Source organism: Bactrocera dorsalis, chromosome 5 (genome assembly GCF_023373825.1).
Source record: "Bactrocera dorsalis isolate Fly_Bdor chromosome 5, ASM2337382v1, whole genome shotgun sequence".
Taxonomy (NCBI): domain Eukaryota; kingdom Metazoa; phylum Arthropoda; class Insecta; order Diptera; family Tephritidae; genus Bactrocera; species Bactrocera dorsalis.
This window is the reverse complement of record NC_064307.1, coordinates 27,901,741-27,925,254: the sequence shown is the minus strand read 5'-3', so window position 1 is coordinate 27,925,254 and position 23,514 is coordinate 27,901,741. Positions and strand designations below refer to the sequence as shown.

General features: G+C 38.2%; 2 protein-coding genes across 6 annotated transcripts in view; one reads left to right on the top strand and one right to left on the bottom strand.

Moving 5' to 3' along the window:
* The window catches only part of LOC105228705 (regulating synaptic membrane exocytosis protein 2), a 287,009-nt gene that overhangs the window by 38,025 nt on the left and 225,470 nt on the right, over positions 1 to 23,514 (top strand). The gene's annotated exons all lie outside the window — the stretch shown is intronic.
* On the bottom strand, positions 2,876 to 4,186 carry LOC105228703 (lysosomal aspartic protease-like). The gene is made up of 2 exons (XM_011208641.3): positions 4,132 to 4,186; positions 2,876 to 4,065 (listed from the first exon to the last, which is right to left on the bottom strand). Exon 2 carries the CDS (start codon positions 4,059 to 4,061, stop codon positions 2,937 to 2,939), a length of 1,125 nt encoding a protein of 374 aa, XP_011206943.2. The 5' UTR covers positions 4,062 to 4,065; positions 4,132 to 4,186; the 3' UTR covers positions 2,876 to 2,936.

Genomic DNA, 23,514 nt, shown 5'->3' with positions numbered 1-23,514 from the left:
AACAGCTCTTCACAAAAATCAAAAACAAAAAAATCGTTTTTTGACCTATAAGTGGATATGACATTAATAAGCGCAACTGTTCCTCTCTATTCAATAGTAAATATAGGCATGTTGTGTAATTTAGGTATTATAAAAAACTGTTGGCTGTAAAAAACCAGTTATAACTACTTTAAACCAATTAATGGACTGGTATAAAAATCCACACATAATTTATGTCTACTTAGTGCTTTCAGGCGCTTTAACGCCCACCTAGGTTAGCTCATTGTGAAAGGGGTACATAAGGCTTTTTGAAAACACTTTGAGGGACGCTTAATTAGCCTTTGTGGTTTCAGCTAAACATGTGAAATGTAATATATGCCCATATATACGAGTATATGTATATAAGCCTATATTTATATGTATATAGTAATAACTCGGCGCACATTGATAAAATACAAGTACGCCGAAGCAGCGTTTTCCACAGCAAAATATGGAAAGCGCCGCAAGCTGCGATTTCACTGTGTGTGCACCACTCATGTAAGACTTAAGGCAAACACACACAAATGCAAATGCGTTTGAGTGCAAAATAAATCAGTTGAAAAGGTAAATTTAAATAAATGCGAGCGAATGTGCGCCGACGATGATGTGTGTGTGGCAGTGAATGTCGGTGAACCGCAAGAAATTGCAAATATATTTGTGTGAGTGTACCTTGCAAGCATTTTCAGCAAAAAGCGGACATGTCGATAAAACGAGTTTTGCATACAAAACACGCTGGAACTTCTTAATTACTTAAAATGGAAGAATCTTCGGCAAATTTTAGACAACCGTGAGCAAGTGACGCTTACTTTCAGCTCAAGTTCCACCAAAAAAGTTGATAAAATTCACTTTTTTCCTTCTTTGAATGCAAAAAGCTAAAGGCAATTCAGTTAGTTGTACAGTTGAAAGCCGTTTCCCCCTCTTTATTTGCACAAACTGGCATATGTAAATGACGGCATGTATTTGTGTATGGGTGTATGTGTGAGTGCTTACAAATATTTGTCATCGCCCGCATGAGCTAAAAGCAAAGCGCTTCAAATATTTGCATATTACTCAGTGTGTGTTGTGGCAAATAACCGTACAAGTCGCACTTGTGTGTTTTTGTGTGTGTGTGTGTGTGTGTGGCGGCACAATTTAACCGCACAAAATACGCGTGCGACAGGTCGTATGAGCGACACTTGGCTGTGATTGCCCATGAATGTGCCAATTGCGGCGTTTGCTTAATACAAAATCCATTTACATTTACATATTTTAAGTATATTATACTTATATATTTGTATAGTTTTATTTATAAATGCCGACAATGGTCTCGTCAAATATACTTAGTCAATATGTTTGTACGACTATGAGTAAAGAATAGTGAGACTTTCTTGGTAAGCTGAAAATTTTTAATTTATTCTTCAAAATTCATGTTGTTTCCCTCAAAGTATTCCCCCTTGTCCTCAATACACTGGTGCCAACGTTTTTTCCAAGCCTCGAAATAGTTGTTAAAATCAATTTCCGGACTCACATTTAATGTCTACAATTAACTCTAAACGGTTTCTCCGTAACTTGCGTTTGAGTTCGGCATCCTGGTAGTTGGAAAGCATTGTTTTACAGATGTGAATGCGACGCTGAAAAATTTTTGTGATTTTGAAACAAGTCGTGCTTTTAATTTTCTTAGGCCCAAATGATCTTTCAAAATGTTTTTCACTGATCCTTACGACATTTCAACGATGGCAGTAAGCTTTTAATCGTCTAATCTCAAGCACTAATTCTTTACTTTATTGATGTGTTGATCATCAGTTGATGTTGGGTTTTAAAGTTTTCTCTTATACTTGAAAACCGAGGCAAAGATAGAGTAAGTGTTCAAAGTCTTCTTTGTACTCTGTACACGTCGGACAATATGGACTAAAGTCATGACGATATTTCTATCGGTAGCTTCTAAAGCACCCATGGCTACTAAGTATTTGGGTTAGGTGGAAATCCAGGTCCTCATGTTACCTATCTATCCACGAATGTATGTCTGGAATCAATTTGTGGGTCCACCGTCCTTTGTATGAAGTTTGCCTCCGTTGCTGCCACATTGCGATGCTTTTAATTCTCTCCTCTGTCCATATAGACTGAACAGTTATTTTATTCGACATGACAATTTGCAAATTAAGACTTTGCCTCGAACATGACGATAACTTTACGTACTTTTTTCGTGTTTACTAATTGATTATACTATGTTATTCCGAAGTCGCCTAATCAAAACTTTTATAACCGAAGAAGAGGTCTACAGTATAGCCTTCCTTTACAACTTTTCTAAAATTTATAAATAGAAAAATAATTTTAATTTTCAGAATGATTGATCAGTTTGTATGACAGCTGTACGCTCGAGTGGTCCAACCTGAACAGTTTGTTTGACTAATCTAGCACTGCGTGTAGGCATGTTCCCGAATGAGGTCTATATTTCAACTGTATTCCCAAGTATGCATATCATTCACAAAAACTACGATATCTTTAAATATTTCCACTGAAACAACTAAGTTGTCTATGAAGAAAAGGCAAAGCATTGTCTCTCTCGCACACAAGCTCAGCTTCTTTCTTACAAAGAGCTAGCTTCCAGATATATAGCTTATGAATATTTCAATAAGTGTCTCCAGTGGCACGACCAAGTCTCTGTGATATGATCCCTGGAAAAATAATAGATGTCAAAAACGTTCGATATATTTAAAGTGTAAAAACTTAGTAATGGTAGTTTTTCAGCGAGAAGCATACAGGATCCTGGCATCTGCCTAAAGAGAACTCGCCTCTGTTGCTGAAAAAAAAAACGAAACCGAGCTTGATCATATAAATCCACTGATGATTTCAAAACATCCATAAACACAATTCACAATTCTACTTCAAGTATTTTATTTAAGATCCATCATTTAATGGTAAATAAAAAGATTACAAACTTAAGCGACTGGAGCGAAACCGATGCGGCTGTTGCCCATATCGAATTCGGCGTAGTACAAGTCAAGGAAGATATCACCTAAGATCCAGAAGTCTAGACCAATATAGCTGACGGCAAGTGAGCACTGATCGTTTTCATTCAGAATATACTTTGAAGCCGGTACAGAGAAGGTTACACCACCAATGGCGAAGTCAATATCAGGCAAACTGTCCACCAACGAGCAGTCAACAGTGCTATCACCATCGGGATCAACGATGTTCACGAATGCGTTGTAGGCACTGTATGGTGCAACCAGGAGTGAGGTGCCAGTATCAGCGATGGCTTGGCAACCGGAACTGCACAAAACACTTCCGTTCATGCTAGCACCACCCAAACTGAATTGCCAGTAAGTTTCCTGTGATAAAGACACATAGGTGAGACTACCTTGGTAGAGGCTGGAATCCGAACCACCCAAAATCAATTGACCACCCTGAGTGGAGGTACCAGCTGAGGCCAAATAGAAGGAGAATAAGTTCTCACTGACCAAACCCTGAGAATACAGGTTGTAGAAAGGCGGCACGACATTGTCAATGGCAATCGACTGGAAGGCCATACCCAAAATACCATCGAATGGAGAGTCAACGAAGGTGTCACCAGGTTCTGCTGTAGCTTCAGCGAATACTTGGTTCTGAATACTGAGTCCACCTACACTGACGGTATCCTCCGATAAGAAACCAGATAAACTGCCGGAACCATATTCGATGGAGAAGCTTTCACCATTTTTCACATAAGTGCTGGAGGCGCTGGAGTTATATTTGTTGTGATTCTGGCAGGCTTCGTCGCTGCTGGGGCAAGAGGATGATGGCACCCACAGGTTGGATGAGCCAGTATCGAAGATTACCAAGAAGTCCTGCGCTGGTGTACCGATGGTGATCTTGCCAAAGTATTCAAAGTTGTATTCATTCTCCAATTCCACAGTGGCGCTACGTGCTCCGGGTATATTGTATTTGCTGCGCAAGTAGGCGGTCTCGGTCTTCACAGACTGACGGGTTTGGCGGTAGTTGGGGTTCTTGTAGATGGGCACGCGCACCAAGTTGGCCGAGGCCAGTGCGACGCAAATGGTCAGAAATGCGAAATACTTGAACATCTTACTATGTGGAGAGAAAGAAGTAGACTTTTCAGTATTTATTCGGAATGATTAAACCTAAGTAACTTACTCTAACTGTGTTAACAAGTTCGTGTGGTAACTGTTGATGGTATTCGGGTACAAGTGTGTCGAAAGTTGTCGGACCATCGCTTTTATAGTCACAACGCAGCGTCTTATCATGAGCCAGCGCATTATCAGAATTCTTAACTATTGGTAGTTGCACACAGGAAATTGCAAATCTATTGATATAAGTATCTATTATTTAACTTTATTTTTTGAAAAAAAGAAACTCTTAAACGTACAATGTTTTGGGTAATTCCGTGATCACAGCAGCGCGTATCTTACTGTTTATTTTTTCTATTTTTCATAATATTATTATGATGGGTTGAAGAGATATTTACTTGCAATGATTATATGTAGAATCAGGAATAAGAAATAATATTTATTTCTGAATTTATATGAACTTTTTTCAATTGTTTCGGGTATAATTAATTTTTTCTATTTTTTAAGCTGGATTCGTGATGGTTAACTGGAGCTTCGAAAAACATTATATTCGGCTTTTTGTGAGCTAAAGAAAATCAGAAGAGGATAGTCAAGAATAGTTTTACTGTTATATTATAACCTTTTAGATAGATATAATTTCAATATGATTGTTTCGTAATCGACTTATCGATTATATACGATAAGATAATTCGTTTCGCTTGTCACGGAAGTTGTCACTTGTTGCATCAGCTGTTGTCAATCATTTTCGCTCCAATTTTGATCACGCACTGAAGGTTGCGTAATATTTATACCCGATCTCATGTTATGCATACGCTCTTTTCTCCCCAAGAACCTGGTCGTTAGTCGTAACTGGCGACAGCAGACCACTTTAGCAAATAGATGTCATATAAACCGAACGATCGACAAATGTGCTTCCATAAACAACTTTTTTTGTGAAGGAAACAGCATGCTGCTACAGAGTATATAGATAGATGTAGTGTTACATTATATAAATTTTCAGAATGGCGGGACAAGTTGAAACTTGGGTCACATTTTCTTTGGCAAAAAACGAAGACTGAGTTCGTAGATTGGTGTTTGGACCACTGTCACATCTACAAAGTAAACAACTTATCCCCTAAACCACTTAAGAAGGAAGTGTTGAGTTGTTTTCAGCACATCTTCTTCCAAATAGCTTCTGCAAATGGCGTTTGGTAAGATTCGCAACCTTACAGCATGGAAGCCTATAGGACAATGGCCTGTTAAAAGCCCCACAACTAGGGAAAGGCCAGCCTTACTGAGGGCAAAGAGATTGCTAGATCTCCTCTGATCAATCTTGGCTCAAAAGGCTTTTGCGAACAGTTATGCAGTAGTAGAACACAATATGAGACGATCCATGCTAGCTAACCCTTTACAATTACCTGCGATTCTGCTAACACCAACGCACTAGTTACTATTGATAGCAGGGTTAGGTACTCTTAGAATATCACTGAATGCTCTGTAAATGAGTTAAAGGTTGCTCACTTCTCTAAAGGTGGCCGCACTCCGGAGCAGCAAATTACTGCTACTTTGTTGGCTGCAACCTCTGCTTGGAAGACACTGCAATAGTCAGGAAATCTGAAACTGGAGTTGATATAGAGCTCTCGACAGTAAACTTCTTCACCAACCTTCCCCCCAAGCTTTAACCCATCATAAATAAAACACCTTCCTTCCGGTCCCGGAGACTTGAACGGTTTGAGCGAATCGATCGCCCATGTCAAGTGTCGTTCATCCAGAAGGTCAACAAAGGCCGTACAGTCATCTTGCAGCAGAGAATACGCCTGAACTTATAGGAATAGTGAGAGCTCTCCTTTATTTCGCAGAAGCTTTTCCAGGAAGTCCTCTTAACCGTTCTTAACTCGGACTTGTATTTGCAAGTTTGGTTTCATAGAATGCCCAGTCGTCAGTTGACCCACTCCTTTGGACCCTGCTGAATAAACCAGGTTAATGTCCGAGCTACCCCAAATTGAATGTCTTTTTCATGTCGCTTCAGCCAAGGACTTCCTCAACAGTAAGGTAGGTGGTTCCACCTCATCATCGTGCAGCATATGCGCGGAAATTAGCCAGACATCTCTGGCGTCATACTCCAGTTTTGCCGTCACTAGGTTAGCGTTGCTAAAATTAGATGAATACCGTTATTTCGTTTCGGACCATCATAAAGGCTCTGTTTCTACCCGCGTCGTTGGTCGCCAGCAGCTTAGCTGTTCGCCCTCAATCAAGAGATGCCATTAATGTTCAGCCACGGTTCTTGACACAGGACGACATCGTCTCCGTCTTGCTCTAGACGAAGCAGTAAGTTGGAGAGGCCGCCTTTTCGTATTGGAGGAATTTTATCCTACAGGCTCTTCTCCAGAAGCGCTAGTTCAGCGCCCATGTCGAGCTCGACCGCACCTTCTCAAACAGTTGTTCAAGGTTGAGGAAGGAGTCGCCAATTGACGAACCGTACCCAGAACTCGCTACGTCCAAGAGTCTCGGGTCGTTATCCATGGTCGGTTGACCATCACCACAGCTGGCTATGGTACCGCTATCAGCTTTGGTACTCATCGGGAGTACTTTGCTCAAATCGGTCCAAAACTCTTCAAGCTCTTAAGATCGAAAATGTGGACAGTTGACTTTTTACCGATAATATCGGTGAATATGAAACTGAATGGCAACGCTAGATAAGGTAGAACACTGGTCTACATATGCATATGTAAAGTCCAACATCGCATGTGTTGCGGGCTGTTCGCAGGATGGACTTGCATATATCTGCAGCACATGCCTTCTATTTCCGATTGGAATCACAAACTAATCAGTCCTGTCATAGCGCGGGACATACGTTACGGATTTATTTCGTTTAGTTGACTATATTCGGTTGGACGCCGTGGTGCTTACAGTAGTAAATGGCCGATTGTCTGCTGAAAGCTTTAAGCGACTTATTTTCATTAGCGGATCTATAAAGAAGCCAGCTAAAGGAAGCCAACTGTTTCAATTCGTTTCTGATGTGAATTTTCGAGTTCGCAACTAAAGCATGCCGAAGCCAGGCAGACCAGATTTAGTTAGATAAATTACTTCATCTTTGTTGTCAGCGCCCTCGTTTGCCTTCTTATGAGGAAGAGGACAAGCCTAGTATCCGAAACGTATTGGCGTTTATGCTTTTTTCATTAGCTGCTGAAAATGGAACTGCAGATTTTGATGGACTTGCGCAACAAATTTTTTTCGACGAGGTCGGTAAGCAATAATCTAAAGTAACGTCAGAAAGTGACGCGTCATCGACCATCGCTGCATCGCAGTCGTAAATATTGATATTGATTTTTGTGCTGGGCATACATTATTCGGAATTCTACTTTCATCGTGACTAACGTTTTCTCTACAGATATTAGATATTGTTTGTATGTATATTCAAACCTAATCAAGTCTTTACGACCCAGAAGGTACAACAAAAATAATAAAGCATAACAAACAGATTCAATTTATATCAGTAGCCTAACTTGCCTGGCGTTGCCATTGAAATTTATTTTTTTAATAAAAAAATGTATTAAAAGTTATTTCATAATTCAAACACTATACTAAAAACATAGCTATCACTGCTCGACCATGATAATCTTAACTATCTTAGGTCTACTTGCGTTTTCATATCACCTTGTTTCAAGTACAAATTTTTATCAATTTGCAATGTACTCACTGTCACGAGCCAAACACAATTCACAAGCGAATTAATGCTGATGAAATCGCGTTCAATTACGCACCAAAGAGGTAACGGTATCTGCTTTTTTTTTTGGAAATTTGTGGAGAATCTCAATACAAGTCTATCGCGCGTTGCTAACCCGAGAGTCATTTGGGTGGGTCCTAAATTTTTCAGCATTTTATTATTTTGCTCACAAAATTTTTTTTTTTTTAGTGCCAGCCTTATAAAAAGTTGGTGTAGCCAGCGCTCAATTTTCTAATATAGTGTTAAATTCTTCTTGTTCATTTTGATAAATGTTCCTCGTAGTAAATACCATATTTACACTGAAACTTCTTCTTCTTCTTTACTAGCGTAGACAACGCTTACGCGGTTATAGCCGAGTTAACAAGAGCGCTCCAGTTATTTCTTCTTTTAGCGATTTGGCGTCAATTCGAGATACCAAGTGCATCCAGGGCCTTCTCTACCTGATCTCTCCAATGAGAGAGTGTTGTATTAGCTTTGCGAGGATACCAAGTTCAGACATAGCGGCATAGAGGTAGCTCCTTTTCGTGCTGTCGAAGGCGGCTTTAAAATCGACGAATACGTGGTATATGTCGATCTTCCTTTCAAGGATCTTTTCCAAGATTTGGCGCATGATGGAAGTCTGGTCGATAATATTTTTTCAGGTCTATAGCTACACTGATAAGGTCGAATCAACTTATATCAACTTGTTGACGGTGCGATTCAGTCTTTTCACACACTACACTCGATAAGACCTTATATGCGACATTAAGGATGCTTATCTCACGGTAATTGGCGGTGGCGGTGGTGTGGATTGGGTAAAGCAAACTTAGATTCCAGCTAATGCAGGCATCTTGTTAGTTCTTCGCGCCGTATTTTAACAGCTCAGCCAGAAATCCATCGGCCCCTGCCACTTTGTTGTTCTTCAGCCGGTTAATTGATATTCGAACCTCATCTGAGTCGGGCAATGAAACATTTATTCCATCGTCATAGATTGGGGAATCGGGTTCGCCATCTCTAGATGTTGCACTTTCAATGCTGTTCAGCAGGCTGGACAAACGCTTCCTCCATAAATTCAGTATGCTCTGAACATCAGTCATAGATTACCTGTGGGGGTTCTGCAAGAGAATGCACTGTGTGCACTGTAAGGTAAAAAAACACTCCCAATTAAAAGTACACAACAGCTTCCGATGAGACACCCGCCTTTTTATGACAACCGCTGCAAACTTATTAAGGGTTACGATTTGAGGGCATGCACCTGGAATGTCCGGTTCCTTAATTGGGAAGATGCCGCTACCCAGCTGGTTGATGGCCTCGTAAGAATGTTAGACTTCCATTGTAACACAATCATTATCCATGAAGTTAAAATTTTATATTTTAATAAGAAAATTACCGTTAAGCTCTTGTATATATGTATGTATGTGACGTTAGAACATTAGAAGCTACTAACATAGAGGGAATAAAGAAATTCTGTACCACTAACACATTCTCATGAACATTCTATTTTGGTCTACCCATCGACCGGAGGATATTCGGAGCACTCACACAAATCGAGAAATGTAAAATCTCTTAGAAATTCTAATTTACATTCATTTTAACAGTTGGCTTTCTACTTATACCGTTTGCACAGACACACACACTCGAATATGCTGCCAAACAGTTGAAACCTTCTAAAAGAAGCGATTGGTCCGAATAGGTGTGCGATTAATCGTAGAGGAATGTGTGACTAATGACACTTTCAAGCCTTTTATATGGAAGAAACTGTTGGCTTTTGTTCCAGCATGTCCCACTAAATAATAAGTAGTGCTCTTTTGCACTCAACAAACACACAAAAAGAGACTAACCCTTTTCAAGATTTCACTGACTGATCATATTTTCTAGTGTTTCTAACTTAACAAATATCCAAGACGAAAAATCTCAGGAAAATAAGATCGAAGATGCTTCACGCATTTTTTATAACTGGTCGAATTTTGGGCCTTTTATAACTGGTCCAATTTTGTTCCTGATATAACTGGTTGATGTTTACTTCGGAAAATTTTCACTGACGGGTAAGCCTTATCTCTTTTGGCTATAAGCACTCGTATTATTATTTATACAAGTATATGTGCTCATATTTGCATATTTGTTGCTTTTGCCTTGGCTTTGTGTGCGTTTATTGAGAGATGGAAGAGATTTGTTGCGTTAGCCGGGTGGTATTGCCAGGGGCAACAGTTTCTTACAGACATGCACAAATGTATATATATATATATATATATCATATGTAAATATGCGCAAAGCTTGCTCTGCACCTATAAACGTGCATATGTGTACGTGTGTGCGCCATATTGTATTGGCAATATTCGCTTCATCGCCTTGATTTCGCTGATAGCTTTCTCCTCGTAATCTTCTTTGATGCTGCGCGCATTGCAAATACATTATTTGCGAAACAAAAGTAATACACGAATTTGTGAAATATTTTAGATTGCGTTTATACATACATACATGTGATACCTCTTGCGTACACATAGAGATAAGTATGTATCTATATGGAAATATTGCGCCCATACCTCTATATATTCAAATAATCTGGAATTTTGAAAATCGATAAAATCCAACCGCCCACACTGCGTTATTATAACAGCACAAGCAAACATACATATGTACATAAATATATATAAGTGTGCTGCACACACACATACACGAAGTGCGCGTAAAAAGGTTTGCAATTTCTAAAGCAGCAAGAAACGAAATATAACCGCGGAGAGTGGAGAATTGAAGGCTTAAGACCGTAGTCAAGCACTTGGGATATTGATGTGTCAAATATGACAGGGAAAATATGTTGCAAATATAAATATATGTTTATAGATAAGGCATATGTTAGCGCAATAATAAGAAAGTGTCGTAAACCAGTGTGATGTGAGTTCTATAATTTGAAAATTTTTGGTGCCGCAAGGCGAAATCAGCTTTCTATTTCGAATTGCTTACTATACCAATCCGGTATAGTTGCTAAAATGATATCAATATTTATTTTACGGGGATTACGTACCAGATCTAGTATATTTATTCCAAATATTCTTCCAGTCCTCGCAACACGTTTCATAAGGACTTTTCGGGATGGCCTTCAGTTTCTTTAGCGAATTATGTTTTATCCCTTCGATCGACTGAAAACGGGTTCCACAGAGTGGCAATTTTAGTTTGGGGAACCAGAAAAAAATCACACGGAGACAAATCTGGTGAATATGGCGGTTGATCCATCGTAAATATTGCGTTGTTGGCTTTAAATTGAGTCACAATGTGGCTCGATGCGCTGGTGCATTATCATTCTGTAAAATCCATGAATTGCAAAAGAGGTAAAGGATGTCCATCTGTCATTGGAAGTGAGAAAACAATTGCTAAACGTCAAAACCTCCTGATCTTTGACAGTTGACAGACATGCGGAGGATAATATTGTATTTCATAAGCTCTCTCACATTTTATTCTTTCTTTTAGCACATATTTCTCTCATGTAGATATTTTAGGAGAAGTAAAACTACATAAGGATGCAAGTTCATCGCAGAAATTTTTTGCTCTACCTTTCTCTCACAGGCGTAGCGTTACCATAATTTTGCCTGTTACTCCCAACTAGACGCAGGCTGCTATAATGATAATATTTACAGCAACATTTGTAGTAGAGTAGGCGAAAAATGAATAAAAGAATGAAGTGTCTGCTCAAAGTAATCCAAAGAGTGGTATGGTAGATGGCATTATCCGAAAAGATTGATATTAAACCCATGGAACAGATATAACGGGTTTGTTGGCTGCTGATTACGGACACAATGAAACTTTTTCCGACAATTCCCCTAAGCTGCCCCAGACCATTCAGCTCTTTTACAAATTTGCTTTGAATTTATTTTGAGGTTGTGTTGATTATGTACAAACCACAAAGCTTCTACTTCACGACTAAAGATCCGATGCAGAACAGTTTGCGGTCATGTGAGATAATCGAAGTGTATATCCATTATGCAAATTTTTCTTTAGAGGAATGAGGTGATAAAAAACAATAATTCAAGCAAGTGTTTTATGTTAATACTCAAGTTGTTATGAAAAAATTTTGGTAATTTTAAGCCCATTTAAGTAGCTTCCGCAAGTGTCCCGTTCTATAGAGTGAATAGGTTTTTAGGCATTATAGCAGTTCATAACTTGTATTTCGCAAGAAAATTTCTGTCTGGAATATACTTAGTACTCTTTTGAAGCTGTCTGATGCCGCCGTCGCTTCTACTAGTAGCTTCTGAAATTATACTCCCATTAGCAAAGCACAGAGCTCGTTTTCTTCTGAACTGCCCTGTCACTGTACGATAATATAATGTATTATATAGTATATATATATATATATTTAATAACGGAAAATGTAATTGTATATGTATTGTAGATACCTGTGTATGTATGTATCTTATCCTTATCTGCTTCTTCGTTGAGACACATTTTGATGACTTCATACTAACAATTGAAATAAACAAAAAATGTTGGAATTCTCTGGAATTGTTTAAATCTTAGACAAATGTAATTTTTCAGGTGAAATCTAAATTTAGACGGATTTACATGCGTAAGCTAGCTACTATTTGTTGGTACATAATGGGTGTATGCTGTGTGCTGTATGCCACACATACTGTAGATATGTATGTACTCAGCGTACACCTACACATACACATTCTAAGGCATACACAAATTGATTACAAGAAACAAAAGTTTGACGTTGTCAAGCTCAGCAGAGGATTATATCTTGTTCTATGAAATTTGTACAAACGAGTGAAAAGCGATTTTCAAATAAAACGAAAATTTATTTTTCTATTTTTTGGTTGGCAGTAAAGCGGCTTAAACAAAGTAGTGCTTATATTGAAAATATAACTTTAACTTTACTTTTACTTATAACTTTACTATTTATAAACTTTCAATTAGAAGAGCGCTGTGTGATTGCTATGAAGACTAATCCTGCGAATTGGTGGCTCACAAAGTCGAACGGCACGTGTTGTTGAATAAATGCTGTACTGGGAATCGTAAGCTGATCGCTTTTCTTACGATTATCATTAATGCAGTCCTCCTTAACGAGCCTTCCGAACAGCGCTTCAGCTTATGACTTTGATTTCCTTCAAAACGCTCATGGCGTGAAGCAAAGTTCTCAGAAAAAAGTCACAGAGATATCCATAAATTCAGTTGTTTACGACGATTTGCTTCACGTGGACTGTGTGACCCTGTAGGATGAATTTATGGTGAAGCACACAACGAAACTCAAAGAAAACCATGAACCTCACCTGGATATTATATTTTATCGAATTTTTTCAACCGATATGGTGTTTTCGGTTTCGGCTCTCCTTTGAAGCGCCATTCTTTATATGGTTGAACCATTTCAACGTCATATTCTAAAACTCATATCTCATCACCAGTTTGGATGCGTTAGATTGATATAGGGTCTCCGGTTAGAATGTCAGGCATCTCTCTTGTGATCTCTATTTGACGTTCTTTCTGGAAAATATTCCGTTCTTTTGACACGAATTTGACATTGACTATATTCATAACCAAAACATTAGCCAACATGTTATCAGTCGATCTGTGAGTCGTTTGATGCCAACAAGATGATTTTTTTATAGCTATTTATTTAACTCATTTGATGTTAACCTCAGCAAAAAGGGTGATTGGAGGGCTCCTATGAAGTTTTCGAAGACTCCACAAGCTCCACTGAATGCATTGCCACAATCAACACCATATAATTGTGTTTGTGTTAGAGTATGTTCCCCCATACTTCTGCAACGTTTCGAGCGATTCTATTCGAAACGAAAGTTTTCAAGAAAACTTGATGTAAAATATTTTTTCCATTGTAAAAATTCCCAGACACATTTTTCGGCAAAGAGCTGCCAAGCACGCATTTCTTGACAAAGTTGAATGTAGAAATAGTAAATAAAAAGAACATTAGATCGCTTCGGTTTGCATGGGAAGTTTAAAGGGGCCAGTCTGGGTCAAATTTGATCAGATAGTATATATAAAATAAATTTCTTGAATTAGACTGATAACTTTCAGTATTTTAATTTGTAATAAATAATTTTGGTAATAAATCGATTCTGACGAGACCTAGCGGAATATTAGCTTTTGACAATATCTGTATTTTCATATGCTATATATTTATAACCAATAGCATAACGCTTCAAGAGAATTTGATGAGTGATTTTTAAGCAATAAGAATTGCAATAAAGTTTCACTGAATATCCCGAAAAGTTCTTGATCCTCACTAAATTTTTTTCTAATCCCGAAAACGCTAATAATTCGGTATTCATTGAATTTGTCAACAAGTTAGTTATTTCTCTTTTGCTCCAGTCACAAGATTTTTCGTAATAACTAATGCCGTAGAGACACTTTTCGGGAATCCACAAAATTTCCAGTGAAGTTGGTTATGTTAATTTTTTGTAGTAACAAGACTCGTATAATTATACTTAAAATCCCGAAAATTTTCGGGATCCCGATAATAAAAATGTTTAATCCCGAAAAGGCAAATTGTCTTGGCACTAGTTTCTATAGTGTAGTCACTAAGAGAATTAAGTCTAGAGTATTTGGCATAGTGTAGAATTATCTCTTCTTTGCTCTAATAACTAGTGCCGTCCAACGGCACTCTTCGGGATAATAACTCTCGATTAAATTCGTAAAGTTGAATTTTTGGTGTAACAAGAAAAACAAAAGCAAAAAACAGCAAAATTAATTACACTTTAAATCCCGAATATTTTCGGGATCCCGTTAATAAAAATTTTAAATCTCCAAAAAGCAAATTGATTCGACACTTAAAAAATAATAATACTTAAAATCCCAAAAGTTTTCGAGATCCCGTTAATAAAAACTTTTAATCCCGAAAAGACAAATTTTTTCGGTACTAGTTTCTATAGTGTTGTCACTAAGAGCGTAAAGTATAGCCAGAGAACGTTTATCATATTATATCATAAAAGTTCTCTGGTATAGCAGAGAATCTGGTATAGTGTAGAGTTATCTCTTCCTCGCTCTAGGCGTCGTAAAACTTTTTGCTGCATTGCATACTTTTAGGCTGTCTTATATACCTTATTTGTACTCTATTGATAGAAAAGTACCGTGGTCGAGTGTTTATAGAAGTAACATGTAAATTTGAGATGAATAATGGTGTAAGAGAATCGCAGTTTATATAGACAAGTCCTGGCCCTTCCGGGCTTTTATGAACTTGACCAATATCTCTACAGCTTAAACTAAGTAACTGCTTCAAATTTGAAACTACCTAACCTTGTGCTATGAAATGTGTTTAGTGCAAAATATGTTATTATCAGGGACTTATGTCATCATATATATTGAGATCGCTAATTCTTTTGGTATACGTTTAAGCAAGAAATTGCCTTAAGTTTTGATTTTATATATTTAAGCAGATAAGTGCCTCACACTCTCCTCGACACTACATGAGCCTCCCAACCGAATGGGCATGTATGACGCTTTGTGAGCGTGCTTGTGCGTCGCGAGAAAGTTCATCTGCTTTTTGTGGTCGTAAGTTGCCGCTATTTACGACTTCCTGTTGAAAAGTGTCAACATAAATTTGAACACAATTGGCATTACCTACCTGGCCTGCCAGCCGAAGGGCGGAAAGCGCATTATTAACGAGACAGTAAGTTGGCAGCAGGTGAGACAAGTCAAGGCGGCTGAGATAAGAGCGAGCACGGCAACAGCGGTGCAAATCCACAAAAACTCAAATATTTCGCAAACTTTTTCGGCGTACACATTCGAGTAGTTGTGCGGCTTTGCGACTGTGGCCTTCGTTTAGTGGCAAGGAATGCCTTCATACGCTCCAGCATATTTTATTACGGCCAGTATTTCACAACTGCTTGACAACTGGCACTGGTGTGTATGTGCTGCCGGCTGCCACTTTCAAAGTAAACATAACTTTCCATTTGCAATCTTTTGTTATCATCATTTTGTTGCATGCCACCGAGTTGCTTGAATTATATGTGCTTCAAGTGCCCCATATATTTGCTGAGAGAAGTGCCACGGAATTGCAAGGTGTCTTTCGCAATACATACAAACATACTTATTCGATTCTGAGCGCCATTGTTGCAGCGAACAATGCGAACGCGACTCGCACACAAGCGTCTGCCGCTGCCTCGCCGCCGTTCGCACAAGGCAGCCGCTGTGTTAGTTTGCCCACTTGTTTGTGTAAAAATAAACATGATTAAAATTGTTTGCGCAACTTTGTACTATTATTTACTTGCGTCTTTGTAGTGTTGTTGTTGTGTGTGTGGGATGGGACGCATTGTATAAGCGGCATAAACCAATTGTCATTGTAACCGCAATGTTACTCATACGCCATGGCCGCACAGCGCGCAGTCAAAGCGAAACACTGTACTTACGCTGTGGCCTGCGCGCAGGGGAGAGCGTAAAATGCCCAGGAAACTGCGCTGTTCAGCTTTCAACGACGTACTTGTGATATTTCTAATACATTTCCGCCACGCCAACCCCCCCTCGTACTAGCCACCGGCCAGCCTCTTCGGTGCACATTTTATTGAATTAAATTTGAGCTTCATTGATTCGCTGGCAAAGCGCTCTTAGTCCGCAGCAGTTGCGGCGCAACGAAAATGTCACACACTATCACAATGACAGCGAGCTGTGTAGGATTAGAGGTGTGTGTGTGTGTGTGCCTGCGAGCGCATGTCAATGGCAATGACATTCAATATTTGCTTTGGCACTCATTGCTGCAGCGGAAGTGTAACGGAATGTGGCCTTCGCCCATGGCAGCACTGCCATAGCTGTTGTTATGATGGTTTTTATTGTAATGCGTGTTATTGTTGTTATTGCCTTAGTTGCTACTGGCGCTGCCATGGCCATTGTTGCCAGGCACAAGTGTTATTAAATTTCGCCGTTGTTGTTGCACTTTTCGCTCTGCCCATTGCCATTTGCCTGCAGTTAGCTTGCTCTTGGCTTCCTCAAAGCCCTATTAACGTTGGCCGCTGTTTTTCTGAGAATACTACTTGTTGCTCAGCGACTGCTCGCACATTTTGCCTTGAAATTTTATTTATTTTTTGTTCTGCGGCATGTAAAGACATGTATTCAACTGTGAAATTAGATATTCCAAGCAGAAAGCATTCACACATATACTTGTATAAAAATGTTGAAATGTAATGTCTTTTTTCTGCCTAAGAAGGTGTAAGAGGTTACAGTAAAATAATTTTATATTATTATTGTTATCTTTAAATGGAATGCAATCAGCGAGCTTTACTAAACTCATTGGTTGAACTTTCTCTCCTTCTTGTTTATATTCTCTTTCACTCTGAAAAAGTTAAGTTTCCTATGAAGTTTGTACAGCCCACACCAGAAGGAAACGTTGGAGACGGCGAACCCAATTTTCGACGGGGTTATCAAGTATATATCGACCGATACTGTTGGAATTTCGCTTTCGATATTCGTTCGAAGTTTATCAATCGTCGCTGGATTTTTGGCATAAAACATAGGCTTGACGTAGCCCCACAGGAAATATTCTAATGGTTTTCGATAAATCGATTGTGACATCCGATGTGTGGTTTGTGGCGCCGTTCTGTTGAAACTACATATTGTCCAAGTCCATATTATCCAATTGAGCGATACCTATTCCCATTCACAGTAACATGCCGATCTCGATCATCACAGAAGACGTACGGCCCATTGACCGGTGGCAATAAACCGCAACAAACCGTAATTCTTTCGAGATGCAATGGTGACTCATCTAGTACGAGTGAATTGCTGTCTGATCAATAACGCATATTTTGCTTATTGACGCAGATATTCAACCAGAAATGAGTCTCAACGCTGAAGATAATTATTCGATGAAAATCCGGATCATTTTCAAGTTGTTGCTCAGCCCAAATCACGAGCATACGACGATTCTGGTGGTCAAGCGGCTTCAGTTCTTGAGTCAATTTGATCTTTTAAGGATGTAAGCCAACATTTTTTCCCAAAATTTGACACAATAACGTCAAAGAGATACCCAACGTTTGTGAAAGACGTTTGAGAGACTGATTTGGGTCTTCCTCAATTGATGCGTAAGCGGTAGCAATATTCTCGACACTACGGCCACTTCTTTGTTTTACTGGCACGGGAACATTCTTTAATGTACCTGTGGATTCAAATTTTTTCCACTAGACGCTCAATTGTTGATCTGACAGGACGATTATGACGGCTCTTAAAGTTAAGGCCACTGACTCTGAACTTCATTAGTAAATTTTAATAATTTCGATTCGTTGTTGGATCGTATATATTTCCATGATAAAATGACAAACTTTAGTGAAGAGCAATGTCAAAAGGATGGTAAAAAATATAGCGTCATGTACTGTCCCTATCGATCTACTTTTGTAGTGTCCTATTGAAAAACCCGTTATGAGTGTACAGTAGACATCAGGGCGGCTTAAAAAACGTAAGAAACTGCTTTGAAAAGCACTCAGTGTCGTACAAAATCTATGAAAGGTGATCAATATCGAACTGTTGTAATAGTTTGGGGGGCAGTCCCCTAAAAAGGGGACTTCACTTCTGTGAAAAAGGGGTTTACAACTAAGACAGCAGTACACCAGCAGGAAGGGCATGGTAAAGCAGTTAAATAATAATATTTTCGAGGCAGAGAATTTTGCCTTTCTGATTCTGCTCCTTCACAGCAGGTAAAAACCATCCAGCAGTGGTTTAAAATCAATAATTCTGGTTTTATATCAGCAGCTGATTGTCCATCTGGAAGTCCATTGGACTATAGTTTGTGTTTGGGGTTAGGGAACATACTCCATAGGAATTTGAGGAATCACAAAAAACCTTTGGTTCGAGCATAGAAATAGAAACTGTGCTTGCTGCGTGTGATCAATGGTTGAATCGCTTGCTATCATTTCAAGTAAAATTTTGCACATTGCTTACTTACTTACTAAATATATTTTAAACTAAAATAAAGTTTATTAAAAAATGTGTTATAGTTCAAATACCTATAATACCTATACAAAACCATCAGTCGACCAATATTATGATAAAAAGTATAATCATGGACACTCCTCGAAAAGGAAAAAAATAAAACTTGGAAAGAAAGATGCTAGCAAAATGTTTGGACCAGTACAAGAAAATAACGAGTGAAATCAAGAGGTAGGGCAACATATAAAAGCTGAAGATGTTAGTGCCACCAATGAATTTTCATAGAAAAATTTTCTGGGGGTTGGTTCGAGGTTTCAGACAAGGCCCTATCATGCGACTTCTTCAATCTATCCTTGCAGAAAATATTACGAGCTGCAGAACTAAATAGAGAAGGTACAATCTTTTTATCTTCTACAAGAATGTAAAACTGTCAATGAAACCGATATCATTGGCCATAACAAACGCGCCGAGTTCTGCTTTCTCCAGGTTGGACAAGGAAGCAAAAAAAATGGGTCTGCTTGTGAACGAAGACAAGACGAAACATCTCCAGTCATCAAACAAACAGTCGTCGCACCCACGACTTAGCACCCACGTCACTGTTGACAGTCACAACTTCGAAGTTGTTGATAATTTCGTCTATCTTGGAACCAGTTTTAACACCAACAACAACGTCTGCCTTGAAATTAAACGCAGAATATCTTTTGCGAACAGGTGTTACTTAGGCCTGAGTAGGCAGTTGAGAAGTAAAGTCCTCTCGACGACGAGCAGAAACCAAACTCTATAAGTCACTCATCATCCCCGTCCTGCTGTAAGGTGTTGAGGTATGGACGATAACAACATCTGATAGGTCGGCCTTAGGAGTGTTCGAGAGAAAAGTTTTGCAGAAGATTTACGGTCCTTTGCGTATTGACAACGGCAAATACTGCAGTCGATGGAACGATGTTATTGGACAATATTGACATAGTTAAGCGAATTAAGAGAGGGAAGCGACTACGCTCAATAGGTTATGCTATCCGAACGGATAAGAACATTCCAGCTGTGAAAATATTCAATGCAGTGCCCGCCGGAGAAAGGACTAGTTAGAGAAGGACCTGGAGCATAGTCAAAAGTATCTGAGTAGCGGCTATTTCTCGATTAAGGTTTAGTCCATTCGAAGAATGTGAAAAACTTGAAAGTTTTAATATTATAGTTCCTTGATACACTGCCGAGAGCTGCGGAAAAATATATATTAATTTGCTTGATATGATTTTAGCGATGCAGAAAACAAAGAATTTAATAGTTTTTTTGTTATTTTTAACAAACTATTGAAGAGAAACCGTAAATTTGAAAGCGGCTGGTTTTGACACTTTCCAAATTTAGCATCGCAGACATCGTTCTGTTATCTATGGCGCTACGTGCGAAAAAACGCATGACTAATAACCATAATAAACAGCAGTGATGCTTATCGCACTTTTGTAGTGTATTTGTAAAAAAAGTGTTTTCGTTCAACTGTACCAGTAAGTTTTGCTAAATTTATTGTTGTTCACTACAACAGCCATCATTTTTCATGCGTTATCTAAGTTTTTCAATTAGTCATTTAGTTGTTGTAGATAGCTATATAGTGCTAGTGCACCAAATAATATTTCAATAGGCTGATTGTAAATTCTTTTTCAGCGGTTAATAAACTCTCAATATAAGTACTAAATTATCGGGATATTTTTAGAACTCAGTTGAGCTACTTTAAAATTGACCAGCCTAATTGAAAGCTAAAATTCGGTAATAATGTCCTTTGCATTTTTTTTATCGGTATTTAAAATGAAATGACTATTTTGACCAAATTATAGATTATGATAATTGTAGGATATTGGCGTGACTATGTCTTTGAATTCTGATAACTGGCGAATTAAACCGTGACGCTTTACTTCAAGGCCTGCATCGAAGCGGGATTGTACGCATAAGCTTTAGACTTTACATTTTCTCATAGGAAAAAGTTTAACGGTGTGATATCACATGGTCTTGGTGGCCAATCGACAGACCCAAAACGTGAAAATATATGCTCACCGAAGTGTTCTATCAATAAACCCAGTATAGTACGCTCAGTAGACCGATTATGTTGACCATAAGTTGAGCGCGAAGCACATTTTTTACAGAACGTGCATTTCAGTAATAAAATTGAACGATTTGTAAACGTTGTTAAGGCATAAATCTTTTGATGAAACGCCAAAATAATAGCGAAAAAAATGTTACATGATAGCTTGACACGACTCTCGCGAGGTCTGTCAAAAAAAGACTATTGACTTAGATCACCCGGTATTTAAACATACTTTAAATCAAAATGAGAAGAGACTTAATTTATTATTTAAGCGTAAATTTAAAAGCTTATATGCTAATTTCATGTGACAATTTCGCAAGATTCTAACTTTTCTTTACAAAATTTCTAAAAGTATGGTTATTTTTGATAGTAAGGCAGCAGTCCAGACAGTAATCTCACATCGCATTATGAAAAAAATTGTCCTTAGATTAGGGAGGCAAGAAATGTAGCGGCTACCGAAAATCGGCCACATGCATACAGATTCCAGGCCACAAAGGAATTAAGGCAACGAAACGGCCAGTGGCGTATCCTGAGGGGGAAGAAGGGGGCCGTCACCCCGTGCGCAACGTCTTGGGGGCGCATAAACAATCTTCGCTGTTTTTTAATATTCAGAAAAATACCTCAAAAATTTTTTTTACAAAATTTATTTTGCAAATTGTGTCAAAAGTGTACAAGATATAAAGCGAAAATGGGTTTTTCTATGGCTTTTAATAAGATGTCTTGTAAGTTTACAATCATTTTCCTCAAAAACCGTATTGTGAGAATTTTGAAACTACAGAATTTGTGTGGCTTCTAGTTCCTAAATTGTATATACTTAATATCGAAGATATTTTGTAAAAATTCATTTTTGTTCGAACCACCTCATGAAACTTGTAGGTAGGTAGATAAAGGGGGGCGGTAGACCATCCTTGGCCCCGGGCGCCCGAAGTTGTAGCTACGCCACTGGAAACGGCTAATAACCTTGCCGAAAGTACCATCTGACTAACTGCCTTCACTATATTTAATGAAATTTTCTTAAGGGCAGGCAAGCGGATCAGGACGAGATGGAATGCCTTAAGAAAGGCACTATAATAATATATTCAAAACTTAAAAAAAGTGTGTGTTTTTGAGCATACCTTTTTGTTATTTAAATTATTTATTATTTAAAATTTACTCAAATAGAAACAACTTTTATTTAATTGCCGTAATTGTAGCTCTACTCGGTGTCTGCTGAGGTAAAATCTGGACAAAATTTCCCAAACTCTTGATTATCTCTTTATCTGTTAGTCCTTTTTAGAAGGGGGAACCTTTTACCAGCATCACAATGAACGCATCCAAAGAATTAAATATCGTTCTTTTCGCGGTTTTTTTACTAGTGTGGGCTTGGCGAAATTTTCGAAAGTCTCCATTTCTGATCTCGACAGCTTCTCTAACATCTTACCTATTGGACGGTCTAAGTGTTTTATAATCTCTTATAATAGCGCGTGCCGCAGCTGCAAACATGAAGGAAGCAAAGAAATGGTTCGCCACTTCATCTGTCAGTAGAGCTCTATTACAAATCTCATATCAAATTTTTGAAATCCGTCAGATGCCAATTTTTTAATACCTATCTATAAAAAGTCTAACAAAGATAAGTAAGGTCATTGAGGACACGAAGTAGTTTTAACACAACAATGGAGCGTGATATCAAGATAAGGTCTTACGATAGTATAGTTGTAGCCAATGCGCTATCAGCACTAATTGAGCAGAAAGTGCAGCACTTTTACTTACCCACCATTAACATTTTATGGCGAGATGTAGGCATATAGAACCATGGATAACATTCGCTTGCCAAGTGGATTAATTATGACATTACTCAAGTATGCTCAAGAGCATAATTTGCAGAAATTTTTTATACTATATATAAACAAGTAAGGAAGGGCTAAGTTCAGTTGCAACCGAATATTTTATACTTTTGCAACTTGCAGGAATCAAAGCCAAAGAAATACCTAACGGTGTAAAATATCAAGCAGGGGATCAGAATCCAAGCAATTATATGTACGGTTGAACTTCCCTATATTTTTAGGCTCAAAGATATACACATGTTGGCCGATATAAGGGGTCTAAAGTAAACTGAATGTTCGAATTTCCTTATATAAGCTATATGGGGGCTAAGGAAAGTATTTACCACATCAGAGACATACTATTATTAGAAAGGATTCTGTCCAAATATCAATTACATATTCAGTAGTAGATTATTATTGAAATTACCAAGAAAAGATTATCATATTTGAATGTTGCTAATAATTACAAAAACCTTGTTTTCTTCACAAAGTTTTTTAAAGAAGCACATTTTTCGAGCGTTCAGTTTGTATGACAGATATTTGCTACAGTGGTCTGATATCGGCAGTTGCGACTAAGGACCAAGTTCTTGGGAGAAAAAACCGCATGCATAAGATCAGATCGGGTATAAATATTATGCAACCTTCAGTGCGTGATCAAAACTGGCGGGAAAACGGCTGGCAACAGCTGATGCAACAAGTGACAACTCCGTGACTATTGAATTATCTTATCGTATATAGTCGTTAAGTCGATTACGAAACAATCATATTGAAATTATATCTCTCCAAAAGGTTATAATATAACACTAAAGCAATTCTTGACTATCCTCTTCTGATTCCCTTCAGCTCCAAAAGCCGAATATAATGTTTTTCGAAGCTCCAGATAACTGTCACAAAAATCACTTGATTTGTGAAAGTGAGAAACCTACCTATTTAAAGGAGGATAGATTTACATATATAGATGGTTCTAAAACAGGGAAAATGCTGCGTGAAACCTTCTTTATTTTCAACTTAAAAACATTCTTACAAATT

Coding starts and splice junctions, on each gene's coding strand:
- LOC105228703 (XM_011208641.3), bottom strand. CDS start 4,061: ATGTTCAAGTATTTCGCATTTCTGACCATTTGCGTCGCACTGGCCTCG.